A 20,573-nucleotide genomic window follows, 5' to 3' on the forward strand; every position below is an offset into this window, starting at 1 on the left:
CTAGGCTGTCATGACCTGTTGGATTGATGTTGCCAGAATCTAATATGCAAATCTATACCGAACAAAAATATTAATGCAACATGTAAAGTGTTGGTCCCATGTTTCATAAGGTGAAATAAAATATCCCAGACATTTTCCATACACACAAAAACCTTATTTAGCAACAATTATTTGTACAAATTTGTTTTACATCCCTGTTAGTGAGCATTTCTCCTTCGCCAAGATAATCCATTCACCTGACAGGTGTGGCGTATCAAGAAGCTGATTGAACAGCATGATCATTACACAGGTGCAACCTTGTGCTGGGCACAATAAAAGGCCACTCTAAAATTGTCACACAACACAATGCCACAGATGTCTCAAGTTTTGAGGGAGCGTGCAATTGGCATGCTGACTGCAGGAATGTCCACCAGTACTTTTGCCAGAGAATATAATGTTAATTTCCCTACCATAAGCCAAGCTTTATTTTTAAAGCTTTACATACATCAGCTGTATGTGACCAGGCGAAAAAACCTTTCCAAGCCAAACCATACCATAACCGCTACACACAGCCTACATCGTTGTCACCATATTAGCTAAAGTAACATCATAGTCAGCATAGCTAATAGAACTACAATCGTGCAGTAACGTTAGTGAACAGTCAGTAAGCAGTTACCCCGGCGGGCCCCCGGGACAATACATTTGTCAAACCAAAAGCTTACCTTGACTTGGAAGAGTTTCAGTGTTGTGTTGGAAAGTCATAGCCAGCTAGTTAACATAGCATCCCTCTGTTTGAGAAGGGTGTTTCAGTAGGCTACACTAGCTAGCTGCATTTTCTAGCTAAGTAAGTGAATATGAAAGTGAAAAAAATATGACAATCTCTCTCGCTCTCTATTTCTCTCTTGCTACTCTTTCATTTTGGAAGTAATTAATTTCTTCAAAACTGTTCAACTACTGTATTTCTTTCTCATTGTACATGCATGTATGTACTGCAGTGCTAGATAGCTGTAGTGTAAGCTTTCAGTACTAGATTAATTCTCTGATCCTTTGATTGATTGGACAACATTGCAGTTCATGCTGCAAGAGCTCTGATAGGTTGGAGGACGTCCTCCGGAAGTTCTCATAATTACTGTGTAAGTCTATGGAAGGGGGTGAGAACCATGAGCCTCCTAGGTTTTGTATTGAAGTCAATGTACCCAGAGGAGGAAGGAAGCTAGCTGACCTCCGGCTACACCATGGTGCTACCCTACAGAGTGCTGTTGAGGCTACTGTAGACCTTCTTTACGAAATAGTGTGTCTTAATAAATTATTTGGTGACATGAATATATTTAGTATAGATTTATCTAAAAATGATAACTTTTTAAATGTTTTACAATTTTTATTTGTATGAAATTGACTGGGGAGGATAGTCCTCCCCTTCCTCCTTTGAGGAGCCTCCACAGGTCTCATTGTGAATGTCCATGATGTTGTGGTTGGGGTGATTGGGAGTGCTCAGCCCAATTCAGCAGCCCTTCTGCAGTGCATTATTGTTGGAATGTAAGATAAAAGGGGGAGACACCAGTTATTGTTTTGCCTATCATAGGTTGTGTGAGACCAAACCACACAACCTATATGAACTATTTTGTCAGTTTGGGAGGTGGTTTGGAAAGATGCTATTTATTAGAGGGGGAGATGGAGGATAGGCCTAGGGATATTATTTGACTGGGCCGACACAGACCCAAAGGGAGGAGGGGAAGGCGTAATTGCACATGTTTTGCACGCACTGCAGCTGTTCCGTAACCAAAGGTTGCGCAAGGTAAAAATAAAGTGTTATGGTTATAAAACTTCAGATTTTTGTAACTTCCTGAGTTTTATAAGCTCAGTGAGGAGATCAGAAGATCTTCAGCTGGACTGACCATGCAGTACAATACGGAGCCTCAAAGCAGATGTTCCAATTTCCCGTTTTTAGATTCAGCTGAGTTCTGTCCCTCGCACTACCGATCTGGATGTTATCAATAGAGAATATGCTTATGTTTATACAGTATAGTGATGCTAGGAGGTCCCCTGCGCTCTTTAAAGTTCCTTTATAAGAGTATAGTGTAGAGCAGCGGTTCCCAAACTTTTTATAGTCCCGTACTGCTTCAAACATTCAACCTCCAGCTGCGTACCCCCTCTAGCACCAGGGTCAGCGCACTCTCAAATGTTGTTTTTTTGCATTGTAAACCTGCCACACACACACTATATTATACATTTATTAAACATAAGAATGAGTGTGAGTTTTTGTCACAACCCGGCTTGTGGGAAGTGACAAAGAGCTCTTATTGGACCAGGGCACAAATAATAATAGAACAACAATCAATAATTTTGGTCTTTATTTAACCATCTTACATATAAAACCATATTTGTTAATTGAAAACGGTGAATAACTCACCACAGGTTAATGAGAAGGGTGTGCTTGAAAGGATGCACATAATTCTGCAATGTTGGGTTGTGTTGGAGAGATTCTCAGTCTTAAATCATTTTACACACACAGTGTGCCTGTATTTAATTTTCATGCTACTGAGGGCCGAGAATCCACTCTCACATAGGTATGTGGTTGCAAAGGGCATCAGTGTCTTAACAGCGTGATTTGCCAAGGCAGGATTCTCTGAGCATAGCCCAATCCAGAAATCTGGCAGTGGCTTCTAATTCAATTCCATTTTCACAGAACCACTTGTTTCAATTTGGATGAGGCTCTCTTGTTCAGATACCGGTAAGTGGACTGGAGGCAGGGCATGAAAGGGATAACTAATCCAGTTGTTTGTGTCGTGCATTTCAGGAAAGTACCTGCATAATTGTGCACCCAACTCACTCAGGTGCTTCTCTATATCACATTTGACATTTTCCGTAAGCTTGAGTTCATTTCCACACAAAAAAAATCATACAATTATGGAAAGACCTGTGTGTTGTCCTTGTTAATGCAGACAGAGAAGAGCTTCAACTTCTTAATCATAGCCTCAATTTTGTCCCGCACATTGAATATAGTTGCAGAGACTCCCTGTAATCCTAGATTCAGATCATTCAGGCAAGAAAAAAACATCATCCAGATAGGCCAGTTGTGTGAGAAATTCATCATCATGCAAGCGGTCAGACAAGTGAAAATGATGGTCAGTAAAGAAAACTTTAAGCTCGTCTCTCAATTAAAAAAAACATGTCAATACTTTGCTCCTTGAAAACCAGCGCTGTTGTAAACGCGTTACATGCTCGCTGCCCATATCATTGCATAGTGCAGAAAATACACAAGAGTTCAGGGGCCTTGCTTTAACTTCTTATGGCTGGGGGGCAGTATTGAGTAGCTTGGATTAATAAGTAGCCCAAAGTAAACGGCCTGCTCCTTAGTCTCAGTTGCATAATATATGCATATTATTATTACTATTGGATAGAAAACACTCTAAAGTTTCTTAAACTGTTTGAATGATGTCTGTGAGTATAACAGAACGCATATGGCAGGCAAAATCCTGAGGAGAAATCAAAACAGGAAGTGAGAAATCTGAGCTTGGTATGTATTCACCACAGTTCCCAATGAAATCCCCTTGAGATATTAATGATGTTGCACTTCCTAGGGGTTCCACTAGATGTCAACCATCTATAGAAATTTGAATGAGACTTCTACTGTGTTGTGGGACTGAAGGAGAGCAGAATCTATCAGGTGACTTGCAGTCAGGCATTTTCTGATCACGCGCATTCCCACTTGCGTTCCATTGCTCATCAAGACACAAAGGGATACCCCGGTTGGAACTTTATTGAAGCTATATGTTAAAAACATCCTAATGATTGATTCTGTACTTAGTTTGAAATGTTTCTTCGACCTGTAATATAACTTTTTTAAGTTTTTGTCCGACGTAACGCTGACCAGAATGAGCGTTTGGATATGTATACCAAACGCGCTAACAAACGGAGGTATTTGGACATAAATATCGGACATTATCGAACAAAACAAAAATGTATTGTGGACCTGGGATTCCTGGAGTGCTTTCTGATGAAGATCATTAAAGGTAAGGGAATATTTATCATATCATTTCTTGTTTATGTTGACGCCAACATGGTGGCTATTGTGACTATTTCTTCTGAGCGCCGTCTCAGAATATTGCATGGTTTGCTTATTCCGTAAGGTTTTTTTGAAATCAGACACAGCGGTTGCATTAAGGAGGCTGGGAAAATGGCTGTTTCCATTGTGATTTGGTGGTCACTTAACATAATCGTTTGTGGTGCTTTTGCCGTAAAGCCTATTTGAAATCGGACACTGTGGTGGGATTAACAACAATTTTGAGATTTTTGATGTTTTGAATTTGGCGCCCTGCACTTTCACTGGCTGTTGTCATATCATCCCGTTAACGGGATTGCAGCCATAAGAAGTGCTTTAACAAAGTTAACCATTTTCACTGTAGTGTCCAAAACGTCTTTCAAGCTGCCAGGCATTCCCTTGGCAGCATGAGCCTCTCCTTTGATGCTGCAGTGTACCCAAATGGTGTCGGGAGCAACTGCTTGCACGCGCCTTACCACTCCACTTTGTCTCCCTGTCATGGCTTTTGCGCCATCATTACAGATACCAACATGAGCAGCAGCTACGTTTGGCTACATAGTGGAATTCTCGCGAGAGAGTAATGGTTAATATGATTGGATGTTAATTATTTGACTAGGCTACCTGTATTTGACATTATGTTGTTATTTCGCTGAATGCAGATGGTTTAATTCTATTTTTGGCAGTGAAACAAGGCTACTCAGGCGAGAAAAAAACCTCACCCAAATGTATAGCCCCGTTGGAAAATATAAATGGACGGCATTGCGCGTATCCCTGGGAGTTTGGGAATACCTTGTGTAGACTTTACAGATTGCAGTGTATATATATGTATATATATATCCAGAAGTATTTGGAAATATTTCGGGGCTTGTGGCAAATATATAATCCTGTATGTGTTTGATGTTTTCCAGGCCAGGAGAATCCAGACAGTCTGCGCCACAGATACAACTTTATTGCTGACGTGGTTGAGAAGATTGCTCCTGCTGTGGTTCATATTGAACTCTACCGCAAGTAAGAACCTCTCATCTCTGCATCACATTCACACACACGCCCACACACACACACACACACACACACACGCACACGCACACACACAACAACACACAGAAACATCGAACATGAAAAAATACTATAGTGTATACTGTAATATTTACTGTAGTATACTGTAGTATTTCCAGTTTACTATAGTATACATACTGTAGTAAAAAAGAGCAGAATATACTGTAGTATTTACTGTAGTGTTTTTGCGGACAGTTATTTACTGATCGAGGGATACAACAGTGTGTAGTATATTATTCTACAGTATTCTACAGTTTACTACAGAATTCTATAGTAAGTACTGTAGTATTCTATAGTAAACTGTATTTTTGTATGTGGGATGGCCAGGTCTGACAGACCAAGCACACACACACACACACTGACCACAGTAGAACAGGTACTGTATCGCATGAGGTTTTTCCCAGTAAAAGTTATGATAAGAAAGTGACCAATTTCACTCTAAGGTATATAGGAGTGGATGGAGTGTTAGACAAGTATAGACCTATATTAAACACTGTAGATCAACCACCAGATCTCCTGCCTGTCACAGCTGTGTACATAGTTGTCTGCCTGACTCATGATCTTGTATAAATTGTTTACAAAGTTGATCCTGCTGTTGCTATGAGAACACAAACATTCTCCTGCCCTCCTGTTGATAAACACATCATCAGGAAATTCGTTCAAGGGATCTTTAAGAGGGGCTTTGGGCTAAATGGCATACAGTATGTTTGGTAGTACCATGTGGTCTTCTGCTCATGGACATGTGGATTTACAGATATTGCAGAACATGTACTTTGGCCGATTTTCTGAAATTCCTCTACTACAGGACATCACAGAGCTTGGTTGCAGGCATACAAACAGTCTTAGGTGGAACAGTTTTAGGTGAAAACCAATGAAGGATGTTTCCCTGTCTCGCTATTTTTCACCCTGTGTCTCTGTCTCGCACCTTTGTCACCCTGTCTCACCCTCTGTCTCCCTGCTTTACCCTCTGTCTCCTGTCTCTGTCTCCTGTCTCTGTCCTCTTTCCAGGATGGTATTCTCTAAGCGGGAGGTGGCGGTGGCCAGTGGCTCTGGCTTCGTGGTATCAGAGGACGGCCTGATCGTGACCAACGCCCACGTGGTGGCCAATAAGCACCGGGTGAAGGTGGAGCTGAAGAGTGGCGCTACCTTCGACGCCAAGATCAAAGACGTGGACGAGAAGGCCGACATCGCCCTCATCAAGATCGACGTCCCGGTAAGTCCTGTTACCGCTCTCCAAGCCTCTCTTCTTCAGTAGTCTCTGAATGCACCTGTGTTTCTGTTTACCTCAACCTCCTTTTCTCTCTCGCTTTCACTCCCTCCTTCCCTATCTCTCTTTCACTCTTGCTCTCTCTTTATCTCTTTCTCTCCTTCTCTCTCTGTCGCTTTCTCTCTGAGATGGTGCCGGAGAACAGGAATGTGATGGAGAGATTTTAACAGTGGCTCTGAATGGTCAAGACAAATAGCATCAGTCTTTCATAGATTGTCATTCATCTGCTCACACAGACTGGATTCATTTATGGCCGACAAATCCCTGCATGAAAATACTTTCTCAAAGCGTTCTTGGTGCCGGCTAGGTTTAATTTGAGCTAGGCCGGATCGTTCAAATAAGACACCTCAGCAACAAACATGATGAATTGTGAGAATGTGTATCTGGGGTCTTTTTGTGGTATGATTTAGATTTAATGAACAATTTTTCATCTTTGGTCCAGTTTGTTCTAATAACTAGGGGTCAACATTATGTTTTATATGGCTGCTTCTCCCTACTATTACCAAAAGAGTAATCACCCAGTTGAGGGATAGAGCTGTTTGGGTGTCAAGGAGGAAAATGTTCCTCTGTGTGTGTGAACCAGTCCCAGGCTTAGTTCCAATGAACTAGTCCCAGAAGACTGGAGGAAGTGTGTGTGTGTGTGTGTGTGTGTGTGTGTGTGTGTGTGTGTGTGTGTGTGTGTGTGTGTGTGTGTGTGTGTGTGTGTGTGTGTGTGTGTGTGTGTGTGTGTGTGTGTGTGTGTGTGTGTGTGTGTGTGTGTGTGTGTGTTTGAAGAGGTGTATCTGGAGCATAGGGTGTCTTACTCCCCTACACTGGCCGGCTCCTGCGCCACGTTACTGTGAGTCCTCCCAGACAAGCCTCTGGCTGACTCCTGGATGCTGCTCAATAGAGTGTCACTTTTTATGTGATTTGCAACTGAAAGTGTCAACATTATAAATCCACTTCTGAAAGTTTTTATTGTTTGTCTCTGAGCATAGACAGTGTATTTTTACTTCCATAATGACTTCAAGTACTTATAAGTTAGAAATCTAAATTGTCGAAAGTCATTAAACCGACAATTACACTGTAATAACCTCACCAAAAACACAAAGAGAACCCTTAGGAGGGAACCCAAGGACTGACGGACCCCTTCCAGACAGAGTGGTCAAACTCCCTGACCCTGTCTTGGAGAGTGAGGTGGAAAGATTACATTGCGTTGGTGTGATGGCGGAGGACCGTCCTCAAAGCGGAGTGGGAGCAACACAGACGTACTCCTGCGAGGCATATATCTGCATGTGCCGTGGCTCGCTCACTGCTCCTGTTTCCATTGCATCAAAGGATGAGTCTGTACAGGCTTTTCACAGACAGTGAAGAGAAATGGTCTCCTGTTGGCAACAAGGACAGGATTCTGTTTCTCTGTTTCTCTCCCCTCTCAGTGACTGATTGACTAAATGTGGATCTGGGTCGTTGTGCTCATCCCCAGTCTTTTCTTTAGTCAAATGGCTGCTGAGGCCCACTCCTTCTGAGCATGTGCAAACACAGGGCTGAAACGACAGAGATGGTCGCCTCACTTCGAGTTCTTAGGAAACTATGCAATATTTTGTTTTTTTAATGAATTATTTCTTACATTGTTAGGCCAGGAAATCTCAAGTCTTATTACATACAGCCGGGAAGAACTATTGGATATAAGAGCAATGTCAACTTACCAACATTACGACCAGGAATACGACTTTCCCGAAGTGGATCCTCTGTTTGGACCACCACCCAGGACAATAGATCTAATTCCAGTAGGCGACCCAAAACAACGATGCCGCAGAAGGGGCAGACGAAGCGACCATCTAGTCAGGCTCCGTAAACGTTCACATCGCACACCGCTCCCGAGTATACTACTATCCAATGTCCAGTCTCTTGACAACAAGGTAGACGAAATTTGAGCAAGGGTTGCCTTCCAGAGAGACATCTGAGATAGTAACATTGTCACGTTCTGACCTTAGTTCCTTTGTGATGTCTTTGTTTTAGTATGGTCAGGGCGTGAGTTGGGTGGGCAGTCTATGTTCTTTTTTCTATGATTTGGTATTTCTGTGTTTGGCCTGGTATGGTTCTCAATCAGAGGCAGCTGTCAATCGTTGTCCCTGATTGAGAACCATACTTAGGCAGCCTGTTTTCACCCTTGAGTTGTGGGTGATTATACTTTCTGTTTAGTGTGTTTTGCACCCGACGGAGCTGTTTCGGTTGTGCTTTTTTGTTTCTTTGTTTGATAGTGTTCAGTTTAAATAAATAACATGAAAAGGTACCACGCTGCGCTTTGGTCCTCACCTTCTTCCACCGACGAGCATTACAAACATTCTCTGTTTCACGGAAACATGGCACTCTCAGGATATGTTGTTGGAATCGGTTCAGCCATCTCCATGCATCGCGCCGACAGAGATAAACACTTCTCTGGGAAAAGGAAGGGCGGGGGTGTATGCTTTATGATTAACAACTCATGGTGTAATCATAACAACATACAGGAACTCAAAGTCCTTTTGCTCACATGATCTAGAATTCCTTACAATCAAGTACCTACCAAGAGAATTCTCGTAAGTTATAGTCACAGCTGTGTAAATTCCCCCTCAAGCAGACACCAAGATGGCCATCAAGGAACTTCACTGGACTATATACAAACTGGAAAAAATACATCCTGAGGCTGCAGTTATTGTAGCTGGGGATTTTAACAAAGCAAGTTTGAGAACAAGGCTACCTAAATTCTACCAGCATATTGATTGCGCTATGTGCATGCGCAATACCCTTGACCACTGCTACTCTAACTTCCGCAATGCATACAAAGCCCTCCCCCGTCCTCCTTTCAGCAAATCCGACCACGACGCCATCTTGCTCCTTCCGTCTTATAGGGAGAAACTCAAACATGATGTACCATTGATGAGAACCATTCAACTCTGGTCCAACCAATCGGAAGCCATGCTTCAATATTGTTTGGATCACGCGGACTGGAAAATGTTCCCGTCAGCCTCAGAGAACAACATCGACCTATACTCTGACTCTGTGAGTGCGTTTATAAAGAAGTGCTTTGGAGATGTTGTACCCACTGTGACTATTTAAACCTACCCTAACCAGAAATCGTGGATGGATGGCGGCATTTGCGCAAAACTGAAAGCTCGATATACCGCATTTAACCATGGAAATTGGTCTGGGAAAATGTCTGAATATAAACATTGTAGCTAATCCCTCCGCAAGGTAAACAAACAAGTGAAATGCCAGTACAGAGACAAGGTGGAGTCACAATTCAACAGCTCAGGCATGAGACGTATGTGGCAGGGTCTACAGGAAATTACTGACTACAAAAAGAAATCCAGCTACGTCACGGACAACGACGTCATGCTTCCAGACAAACTAAACACCTTCTTTACCCGCTTTGAGGATAATACAGTGCCACCGTCGCAGCCCACTAACAAGGACTGCGCCCCCCCTCCGTGGCTGACGTGAGTAAAACATTTAAACTTGTTAACCCCCGCAAGGCTGCTGACCCAGATGGCTTCCCTAGCTGCGTTCTCAAAGCATGCGCAGACCAGCTGGCTGGTGTGTTTACCGACATATTCAATCACTCCCTATCCCAGTCTGTTGTCCCCACATGCTTCAAGATGGCTACCATTGTTCCTGTACCCAAGAAGGCAAAGATAAATGATCTAAACGATCTGTAATTGCCATCATACTGCACACTGCCCAATCCCATCTGGACAAAAGGAATACATATGCAAGAATGCTGTTCATTGACTACAGCTCAGGATTGAACACCATAGTACCTTCCAAGCTCATCATCAAGCTGGAGGCCCTGGGTCTCAACCCCGCCCTGTGCAATTGGGTCCTGGACTTTCTGAGGGGCCGTCCCCAGGTAGTGAATGTAGTAAACAACATCTCCACTTCGCTGACCCTCAGCACTGGGGCCCCACATGGGTGTGTGCACAGCCCCTTCCTATACTCCCTGTTTACCCATGAATGCATGGCCATGCACGCCTCCAACTCAATCATCAAGTTTGCAGATGACACAACAGTAGTGGGCTTGATTACCAACAACGACGAGACAGCCTACAGGGAGGAGGTGAGGGCACTCAGAGTGTGGTGTCAGGAAAACAACCTCTCACTCAACATCAACAGATGATCGTGGACTTCAGGAAACAGCAGAGGGAGCACCCCCTATCCACATTGAAGGGACAGCAGTGAAGAAGGTGAAGAAAGCTGCGTACACATCACAGACAAACTGAAATGGTCCACCCACACAGACAGTGTGGTGAAGAGGGCGCATCAGCGCCTCTTCAACCTCAGGAGGCTGAAGAAATGTGGCTTGTCAGCCAAAACCCTGACGAACTTTTACAGATGTACAATCGAGAGCATCCTGTATCACCGCCTGGTACAGCAACTGTACCGCCCTCAACCACAAGGCTCTGCAGAGGATAGTGCAGTCTGCACAACGCATCACCGGGGGCAATCTACCTGTCCTCCATGACACCTACTGCACCCGATTTCACAGGAAGGCCAAAAAGATCATCAAGGACAAGCCACTGCCTGTTCACACCGCTACCATCCAGAAGGCGAGGTCAGTACAGGTGCATCAAAGCTGGAACCGAGAGACTGAAAAACAGCTTCTTCTCAAGGCCATCAGGCTGCTAAACAGCCACCACTAACTCAGAGAGGCTGCTGCCAATATACAGACCCAATCACTGGCCACTTTAGTAAATGGACCACTAGTCACTTTATACAAATCACTCTAAATAATGCTACTTGAATAATGTTTACATATCTTACATTACTCATTTCACATGTATATACTGTATTTTATACCATCTATTGCACCTTGCCTATGCCGCTCGGCCATCGCTCATTAATATACGACATGTACATATTCTCTTTCATTCTTTTAGATTTGTGTGTATCTTGTAGTTGTTGGGGAATTGTTAGATTACTTGTTAGATATTACTGCACTGTCGGAACTAGAAGCACAAGCATTTCGCTACACTCACATTAACATCTGCTAAACATGTGGATGTGACCAATACATTTTGATTTGATTTGATCTTGTCTTGACTATAATAACAACTAGATGGTTGATGATAAAGTTAGTACTAGTTGTTGACATGACTGTATTATAGTTATATGGATTGCTTGGGATATATCCTGTACATGTCTAGGTCTCCGTGAACTTTAGAGGAAGCCTGGAAATCAGTGGTAAATGAATGATCCTCTGTGACAGGAATTACAGTCCTCCATTGCATAGCTTATTGACAATGATCAAACATGTTTTCGGGAGTGCATTAATATTTTCACTGATGCTATCTGCACACTGTATAATTATGGCCCTAGGGACTTGGCTGAGGAAGTTCACTAATCGTAATGCTTGGATTGGCTAAAGCTGATATCAGAGGGGAATAGGTTTAAGGCTATAGGCTTGTAGAGTGCATATGGCTCTATTTTAACAAACCTAACGCTTCGAACGCACCGACAGCATCATTGCATTTTGGTAAACCAGAATTACATTCATTTCGGTGTTTTTTTTTTCTCTCGATTGTGCACGTTGGATTTTTCATTGTACCAAAATGCAATGATGCTGTCGGTGCGTTCGAAGCGTAAGCTCAGGCGGTAGGGTCATAGGTTCAGGGGTGTGTCAGAAATATTTTTGCTATTTTCCTTGTCACCATTGTCCGGGCACTTGCTGGCATTGGCGCGAATGGGATGGGTTGATGAATAAACAAGTCGTGAGTTTGTCAAGGCTTGGTCCCTCACTGGCCAATCAGAACGTGTTCCATGGCCAAATATGTGGTTGCTTCAGGTTGTGTATTTACGTTATTTTATGTATTGCCTTGGAATCAATTCCAAGGTTAGTCAAATGGTTTACAGAAACAAATTAACAAAATGTAGACCTTTCCCATCTTTGCTAAATAAATGAACTTGAACCCATTTGCAGACTGTATTGTTCTAAGTAATTGCGTGGCTTCAATATAATTCCCACTGATATAGGGGCTAGGCCTACTGCAAATTGATTTATGGCTGAGCAGGGACATGCCAAACGTGGTCAATACACAATATTAAATTAATTATTTATAAGGGCTTAAAAGAGAACATATTTATAATCAAATTCTAAACAAAACGAAACAACAACTTACAGGCACCATAATCTCTCCCCGTGTGTCACGCCCTGACCTTAGTTATCTTTGTTTTCTTTATTATTTTGGTTAGGTCAGGGTGTGATGAGGGTGGTTTGTTTAGCTTTTATATTGTCTAGGGGGTTTTGTATGTCATGGGGGTTTTGTAAGTCTAGATGTTTATATGTCTATGGTTGCCTCGATTGGTTCTCAATCAGAGGCAGCTGTTTATCGTTGTCTCTGATTGGGGACCATATTTAGGTAGCCATATTCCTTGGGTAGTTTGTGGGTTCTTATTCTATGTTTAGTTGCCTGTCTGCACTAGCTATGTTAGCGGCACGGTTTGTATAGTTTGTTCAGTGTTCTTTCTTTCATTAAAGAAGTATGTACGCTTACCACACTGCACCTTGATCTCCTCCATATGACGACCGTGACACCGTGGGCATATAATATTAAAACAACATAGACTATGGAGGCTTTTACGCACACCAAAACGGCACCTGCATGGCTGCATGTGGGCTTGCCTACAATGCATAGATTAAAAGGGAATGTCAGCTCAAAGTTTTACTCCTCTTAAACTTGATATTTTATTAAAGCTTTGGTGATTAAGATTTACTTCCAAGCGGTCTCAGGAGCCAAACCCTTTATCGACAGTCTTGACTACTACGCGATTGCATTGGGCAGACAAAAAAGCCTTAATTGAGAGGAGGCTTTGCTTGGTTTTTAATGAAATAAAAGGGGGGAAACGGTAGTCTTTTATGTTTCTAAATACGAAGTATACAGGCACCAAAAGCACGTCAGGCTACTCTTGTTCCATGTGTAGGGCAGTGTGCGTCACGGCTGGATAGGGCAGTGTGCGTCACGGCTGGATAGGGCAGTGTGCATCACGGCTGGATAGGGCAGTGTGCGTCACGGCTGGATAGGGCAGTGTGCATCACGGCTGGATAGGGCAGTGTGCGTCACGGCAGGATAGGGCAGTGTGCATCACGGCTGGATAGGGCAGTGTGCGTCACGGCTGGATGGGGCAGTGTGCGTCACGGCTGGATAGGGCAGTGTGCGTCACGGCTGGATAGGGTAGTGTGCGTCACGGCTGGATAGGGCAGTGTGCGTCATGGCTGGATAGGGCAGTGTGCATCACGGCTGGATAGGGCAGTGTGCGTCACGGCTGGATAGGGCAGTGTGCATCACGGCTGGATAGGGCAGTGTGCATCACGGCTGGATAGGGCAGTGTGCATCACGGCTGGATAGGGCAGTGTGCGTCATGGCTGGATAGGGCAGTGTGCATCACGGCTGGATAGGGCAGTGTGCGTCACGGCTGGATTGGCTACGTTTCAGCTGTCAAAATCCATGACATAACCAACTGCGTTACCGCTAAAACCAGCTATTGGTTGGTCTTAAATATCTCTATGAACGCTGCCTGGAATTAGCACATTGGATCATGTTTTGAAGGACACATCTCAAATATTTCCACCCCTCCCATGTGAGTGCAAGCAAGCTGATATAAGACAGGTAAATTGCCGAATCTGGTGTTAGGGCACCAGTTTTTACATGACAAGATTGCAAACTAACGTGCGTTTGACACTAGTTCCGCCTTAACACCAGCCGAAAATAGAAAATGAGCCCATAGATTTGACACCTGTTGTGCTGTTGAAGTTCTCTATCAAGGACAAATAGATACTGGTTGGGGAAATGTGTCCATCTTGAAGTGTCACTAAGTGACTACCTATGGATGAGTCACATCCCAATGCTATGTACAGTTCTGTCAGACCACAGGAGCGCCATAGTTCATCACAGTCCACACAACAAGAGAAGCCATTGTTTTTCTGGCTGGTGCTCTGTTGTGGTGGCTGGGTTTGTATGTAGTTTGTCTTGTGAACTGATGTGCTGTGCCATTGGAAGACAGTTTACACATACATACACAGACCTGTCGTATCTCAGTCTTATGCGAGACACCTAAACCAATATTATGCTCTCTTGCTATTCTTAAATGTTCCAGTCTTCGTGTCTGTGCGGTGTGTTTGTTCAGCAGAAACACAGCGGAGTCTAGATTTGGTTGTCGTCCAACATGGATTCTATGGTCACAAAGGACCATTGATCATATTCCCTCAATGCCGCCAAAGCGTGGATGATGGAAAAGAGCTGTTACTGCATCCGTAAGAGTCCATTGTTTACGTGCTTGTTAATAAAGCATCTACATTGAAAAGTCAGTATAGTGGACCTCAGCTGACCTTTTCAATCTCCTGGATCTGAACAGGACAGAACATTTTCCTGTAGCCATGCTTCCTGCATACAGGAGGATAAGGTTCCCAATTGTGCTATAACCACAATCTGGAGGGCATTACCCCGTCATACTGAATCAAATCAAATCAAATTTATTTATATAGCCCTTCGTACATCAGCTGATATCTCAAAGTGCTGTACAGAAACCCAGCCTAAAACCCCAAAGAGCAAGCAATGCAGGTGTAGAAGCACGGTGGCTAGGAAAAACTCCCTAGAAAGGCCAATACCTAGGAAGAAACCTAGAGAGGAACCAGGCTATGTGGGGTGGCCAGTCCTCTTCTGGCTGTGCCGGGTGGAGATTATAACAGAACATGGTCAAGATGTTCAATGTTCATAAATGACCAGCATGGTCGAATAATAATAAGGCAGAACAGTTGAAACTAGAGCAGCAGCACAGTCAGGTGGAAGTTGAAACTGGAGCAGCAGCATGGCCAGGTAGACTGGGGACAGCAAGGAGTCATCATGTCAGGTAGTCCTGGGGCATGGTCCTAGGGCTCAGGTCAGTTGAAACTGGAACAGCAGCATGGCCAGGTGAATGAACTGCCTTGAGATGTATTTTACAGTAGTAGTACATGGTATACAACTTCTTCAAATCTATCAAAGTACCGCTGTCCAATTCCCCTCTTAAGACCTGTTTTTATGAAGGTTGTTGGAGTAGTCAGATGTACTGTAAAGAGGAAGGTCCTGGCACCATTTGGTTCACAGGTGGAGGCTTGATACTGTATGCATTCATATCAGATAAGGTCATGAAGAACTTGTTTCTACTGATCAGTAAAGAGATGCTGCCTAACTCTGTCGTCAGAGTTAACCCTCTTTTACACTGCTGCTGTTGACAATGATAGCCTGAATTATAACTTGGGGGTTTGCATGCGTTACGCAACTCGTTTCACATCAATCATTCATTGGTGTCAATGAGAGATTTGACAGACATCAAGTTAGGATTCGGTCTGAAGATCCAATTGAGAAATGTTGTTGAATCTTCTTGACGGATACAGAGTCGTCTCAACACCCCCGCACTGATGGAGGTGAATCAATCCAAACATTTGGATAACGTAAACAAGTGTTAGGTAAACGAAACAGATGTTTAAACTCTACCATTCAGCTCTCTCTCCATCCAGCAGATGTAGCATTTTTTTTAATGTCCCATGACTAATCCAAACCAAAGAGCAGAGAAGGAGCCGGCCCATCCCAGCCCATAGGTAGACCCTTCATACCTGTGGTTTGATCCACCTAGTCGATTTGTGCCAATCAAACAAGAGTACAAAGAGAGAGATGGAATTTTCTAAGTGGAGACGCTACCTGGCATCAACAAAGTCATCACTCATCCTTGCATTCTTTCATGACGTGCAGTAAGACATATCCAAACTAGGTCAAAGCCTGCACTCTGTTACTTGAGAGTAAATTTGCAACATATGTGTTATTCAATTGGACAAAAGTAAACTGGACTGGAGTCTGTTAGACAAAAGAGAGTCACACTCTAGTGGTGCAGAACAGAGATGAAAGACCAGCCCAATATATATCTCTGCCGGCATTCCCAGGCTTGTGTTTCTTTCTTGGCTCTGAATTAGGTTATTTTTGCTCCCTCAGGGACATTCCCCGATTATAAATCTCTGGGATACGATGTATTTCCAGTTCCTAATGGTTGGAAAGAAGGAGGCAATTTGTGTAGTTCTCAGTTACCAACATTACTTCTGTCTGCATAGATTTGCTATATCTCTTAATAACCGGAAAGAAAGTGACATGGTAAGTTTGTCTAGAACTGTTAAGTTCCCTGTAACAACCAGTAGAGCTCTGAGAAGGAGCCCCGTGACCCAGCGCTGGCTAACTTGCCCAGAATCAGGTCCTGAAAATGTAATCCCATAGTCTGAGGGTTTGAGTATGATTTACTGAGCTTGTCCCTGATCTAAGAACAGCCAGTCACAAGCTTCCCCTTCTGCCTGGACTGAACATTGACATTCTTGTCAAAATCTGGGTTTGATTAGCATTTATTGGAATGGGTTATATATATGTGTGTGTTAGTCTTTATCTCATCCTTTCCCCATTTCAACAGCCTCAGAGGGCATTTGTCATCCGTTTAAAGCTGGTGCAGAAAGACCACATCAACAGAGAGGGAAATGGTGAATCACTTCAGATGCTCATACTTGCTATGGTCAGTGCCAGAAAGGATCCAGCCAAAGAAAACACATTCTCAAGTCCAATGGCCCCATTTCTCAAAGTTAGCCCATTTTCCCATTTGTCTTTCCTCAGACAGAAGATAGCCAGACCAGGGTGACCCCTTAGGAATGTCCAGGTCAGTCACAGACGGATCCTGTGGACTCAAACGATTGTAGAGACACGGAAAATGTCACCAAATGCAATTCCTTGCCTTCAGAAAAGCCAACTTGGCTATGGTGTTATCAGTCTTTTCCCAATGTTATATCGTACACTTATAGGTTTAGAGTTATGAGAGACTTCGATCGTATTTTCTCACCATGTTTGAATGCTAGAGTATCCCAATGTGAAGAGCAGCTCTGGCCTGGAGGACAGGAAGGGTTGTTGCACTACAGGAAGTGGAATAGGTATTTGTGGGTCTGTACACTCAGCTGTGGCCTGGGCAGATACAATCAATCAATCAAATGTATTTATAAAGCCCTTCTTACATCAGTTGATGTCACAAAGAGCTGTACAGAAACCCAGCCTAAAACCCCAAACAGTAAGCAATGCAGGTGTAGAAGCACGGTGGATCGGAAAACTCCCTAGAAAGGCCTGAACCTAGGAAGAAACCTAGTGAAGGAACCAGGCTATGAGGGGTGGTCAGTCCTCTTCTGGCTGTGCCGGGTGAAGATTATAACAGAACATGGCCAAGATGTTCAAATGTTCGTAGATGACCTGCAGAGTCAAATGGTAATAATAATCACAGTGGTTGTAGAGGGTGCAACAGGTCAGCACCTCAAGAGTCATTTTCAGTTGGCTTTTCATAGCCGATCATTCAGAGTATCTCTACCACTCCTGCTGTCTCTAGAGAGTTGAAAACATCAGGTCTGGGGCAAGGTAGCACGTCTGGTGAGAAGGTCAGAGTTACATAGCCACAGGCAGAACAGTTTAAACTGGAGCAGCAGCACGACCACGTGGACTGGGGACAGCAAGGAGTCACAAGACGCAGGCCTCCTAATTGTCCCTAAGCAAACAGCTGGAGGCAGGGCTTTCTCCTATAGAGCTCAATTTTTATGGAATGGTCTGCCTCCCTACAGTATGTGAGAGATGCAAACTCGGTCTCAACCTTTAAGTCTTTACTGAAGACTCATCTCTTCAGTGGGTCATATGATTGAGTGTAGTCTGGCCCAGGAGTGTGAAGGTGAACGGAAAGGCTCTGGAGCAACGAACCGCCCTTGCTGTCTCTGCCTAGCCGGTTCCCCTCTTTCCACTGGGATTCTCTACCTCTAACCCTATTACAGGGTCTGAGTCACTGGCTTACTAGGGCTCTTTCTTACCGTCCCTAGGAGGGGTGCGTCACTTGAGTGGGTTGAGTCACTGATGTGATCTTCCTGTCTGGGTTGGGACCCCCCCCTTGGGTTGTGCCGTGGCGGAGATCTTTGTGGGCTATACTCGGCCTTGTCTCAGGATGGTAGTCGGAAGACTTCCAGTTTGGTGTAGCGCCATCTCCGTTCCAATTTTCTGGAAGCTTGATTCAGAGCTCGGGTATTTTCTGTTTACCAGGGAGCTAGTTTCTTATGACAAATGTTTTTAGATTTTAGGGGTGCGACTGCATCGAGGGTATTGCGCAAGGTTAAATTTAGTTCCTCAGTTAGGTGATTAACTGATTTTGTACTCTGACGTCCTTGGTTAGGTGGAGGGAGTCTGGAAGGGCATCTAGGAATCTTTGGGTTGCCCAAGAATTTATAGCACGGCTTTTGATGATCCTTGGTTGGAGTCTGAGCAGATTATTTGTTGCTATTGCAAACGTAATAAAATGGTGGTCTGATAGTCCAGGATTATGAGGAAAAACATTAAGATCAACAACATTTATTCCACGGGACAAAACTAGGTCGAGAGTATGACTGTGGCAGTGAGACATATTGGACAAAACCCACTGAGTTTTGATGATGGCTCCGAAAGCATTTTGGAGTGGGACTGTGGACTTTTCCATGTGAATGTTAAAGTCACCAAAAATGTGAATATTATCTGCCATGGCTACAAGGTTCGATAGGAATTCAGGGAACTCACTGAGAAATGATCTATATGGCCCAGGAGGCCTGTAAACAGTAGCTATAAAAAGTGTGTGTGTGTGTGTGTGTGTGTGTGTGTGTGTGTGTGTGTGTGTGTGTGTGTGTGTGTGTGTGTGTGTGTGTGTGTGTGTGTGTGTGTGTGTGTGTGTGTGTGTGTGTGTGTGCGTGCGTGCGTGCTTGTGTGCGCGCCCACGGCTAAAGTTTATTAATGAGAAATTAGGGAGAAAAAGTAAAGTGCCCTCTTTCATGGCAGAAAACCGTAGCAGTAGAAGATGAGGTTTTCCATAAGCATGTGTGATTGGCCTTGAATACAGACTGAGGAATCTGTTGATACCTTTGAATTGTTGTTCATCCCAAATAGAAACACAAGCTGCTTCTCAAATTGACTAATTTGGATGTCTGCAAACAGTTTGACCCTGGACATAATCATTTCTCATCTAGCTCTGGATTTATTGTGTGTGTATAAGACACTGCTTTTATTGGCAGTCACAGTCCTCTTGTGTACGATATACAGTATATTTTATTTTTTAAATTATATTTCAGCATTTATCAGTACTGAGCAAACAAGTCTAACTCTCTTGGTGATCTGACTGTTCAGTCCCTATTGACTCAGGTACACACACAGACACACAGAAACACACAGAACAAGCTGACACACACACAAGCAGACAGGCACACACACGCACGCACACACACACACACACACACACACACACACACACACACACACACACGCACACACACACACACACACACACACACACACACACACACACACACACACACACACACACACACACACACACACACACACACACACACACACACACACTGTGCCAACAGGTGCCTCGTCAATCACTCTAGCAGCAACAGACAGCAGCCTTGACTAGTGGATCCTTCCTGCAGACGGCTGCCAGGTCTGACAGTCCCTTCTGCACCCATTATCCCCCCCGTTCCCCCCTGATGTTTACCTCTCTGACAGTCTGGTCATTTCCACTGACACACACAGGCCTGTTTCTCACCGTTCCACACTGGCACTGTATCAGAGGGCTCAGCAGCAAATATCATCCCAGTCACTGAGAGCTGACAAGGTATCCTATTAGCTTAGGAGCGCAATGGAAACTGGAAAGTCAAGGAAACGTTAGGCTGCATCATTGCATCAAGTCTAAGGTCCTGTTACATCGAGACACACTCGGGGACAGACAAAGCGAGACTAGTTTCACTGCCCTGCATCCTTGCAGAAAGCGAGCACCGATGAAGCTTCTGTTTTAATCAAATGGCCTCCCGGACTATTTACATTGACCCCCTTCCCCCCTTTTTTTTTACACTGCTGCTACTCGCTGTTTATTATCTATGCATAGTCACGTGTACAAACTACCTCGACTAACCTGCACCGCCACACATTGACTCGGTGCCGGTACCCCCGGTATATAGCCTCGTTTTTGTTATCTCATTTTATTCTTACTTTTTATTTTTTACTTTAGCTTATTTATTATTTAGGATGGAAGAGGAGGGTGGAGGGTAGAGGTCGACCGATTATGATTTTTCAACACCGATACCGATTATTGGAGGCCCAAAAAAGCCGATGCCGATTAATCGGCCGATTTAAAATGTGTTTGTAATAATGACAA

At 43.9% G+C, this 20,573-nt stretch overlaps 1 protein-coding gene across 2 annotated transcripts in view; it reads left to right on the forward strand.

Moving 5' to 3' along the window:
• Positions 1–20,573, forward strand: part of LOC109865738 (serine protease HTRA1B) — a 36,102-nt gene that overhangs the window by 6,246 nt on the left and 9,283 nt on the right. For both annotated transcript variants that reach the window (XM_020454153.2, XM_020454152.2), the window contains exons 2-3: positions 4,930–5,029; positions 6,086–6,290. In XM_020454153.2, the coding sequence (XP_020309742.1) occupies positions 4,930–5,029; positions 6,086–6,290 (305 nt within the window). The remainder of the gene's footprint in view (positions 1–4,929; positions 5,030–6,085; positions 6,291–20,573) is intronic.

This window comes from Oncorhynchus kisutch, linkage group LG20, assembly GCF_002021735.2.
Source record: "Oncorhynchus kisutch isolate 150728-3 linkage group LG20, Okis_V2, whole genome shotgun sequence".
NCBI lineage: Eukaryota > Metazoa > Chordata > Actinopteri > Salmoniformes > Salmonidae > Oncorhynchus > Oncorhynchus kisutch.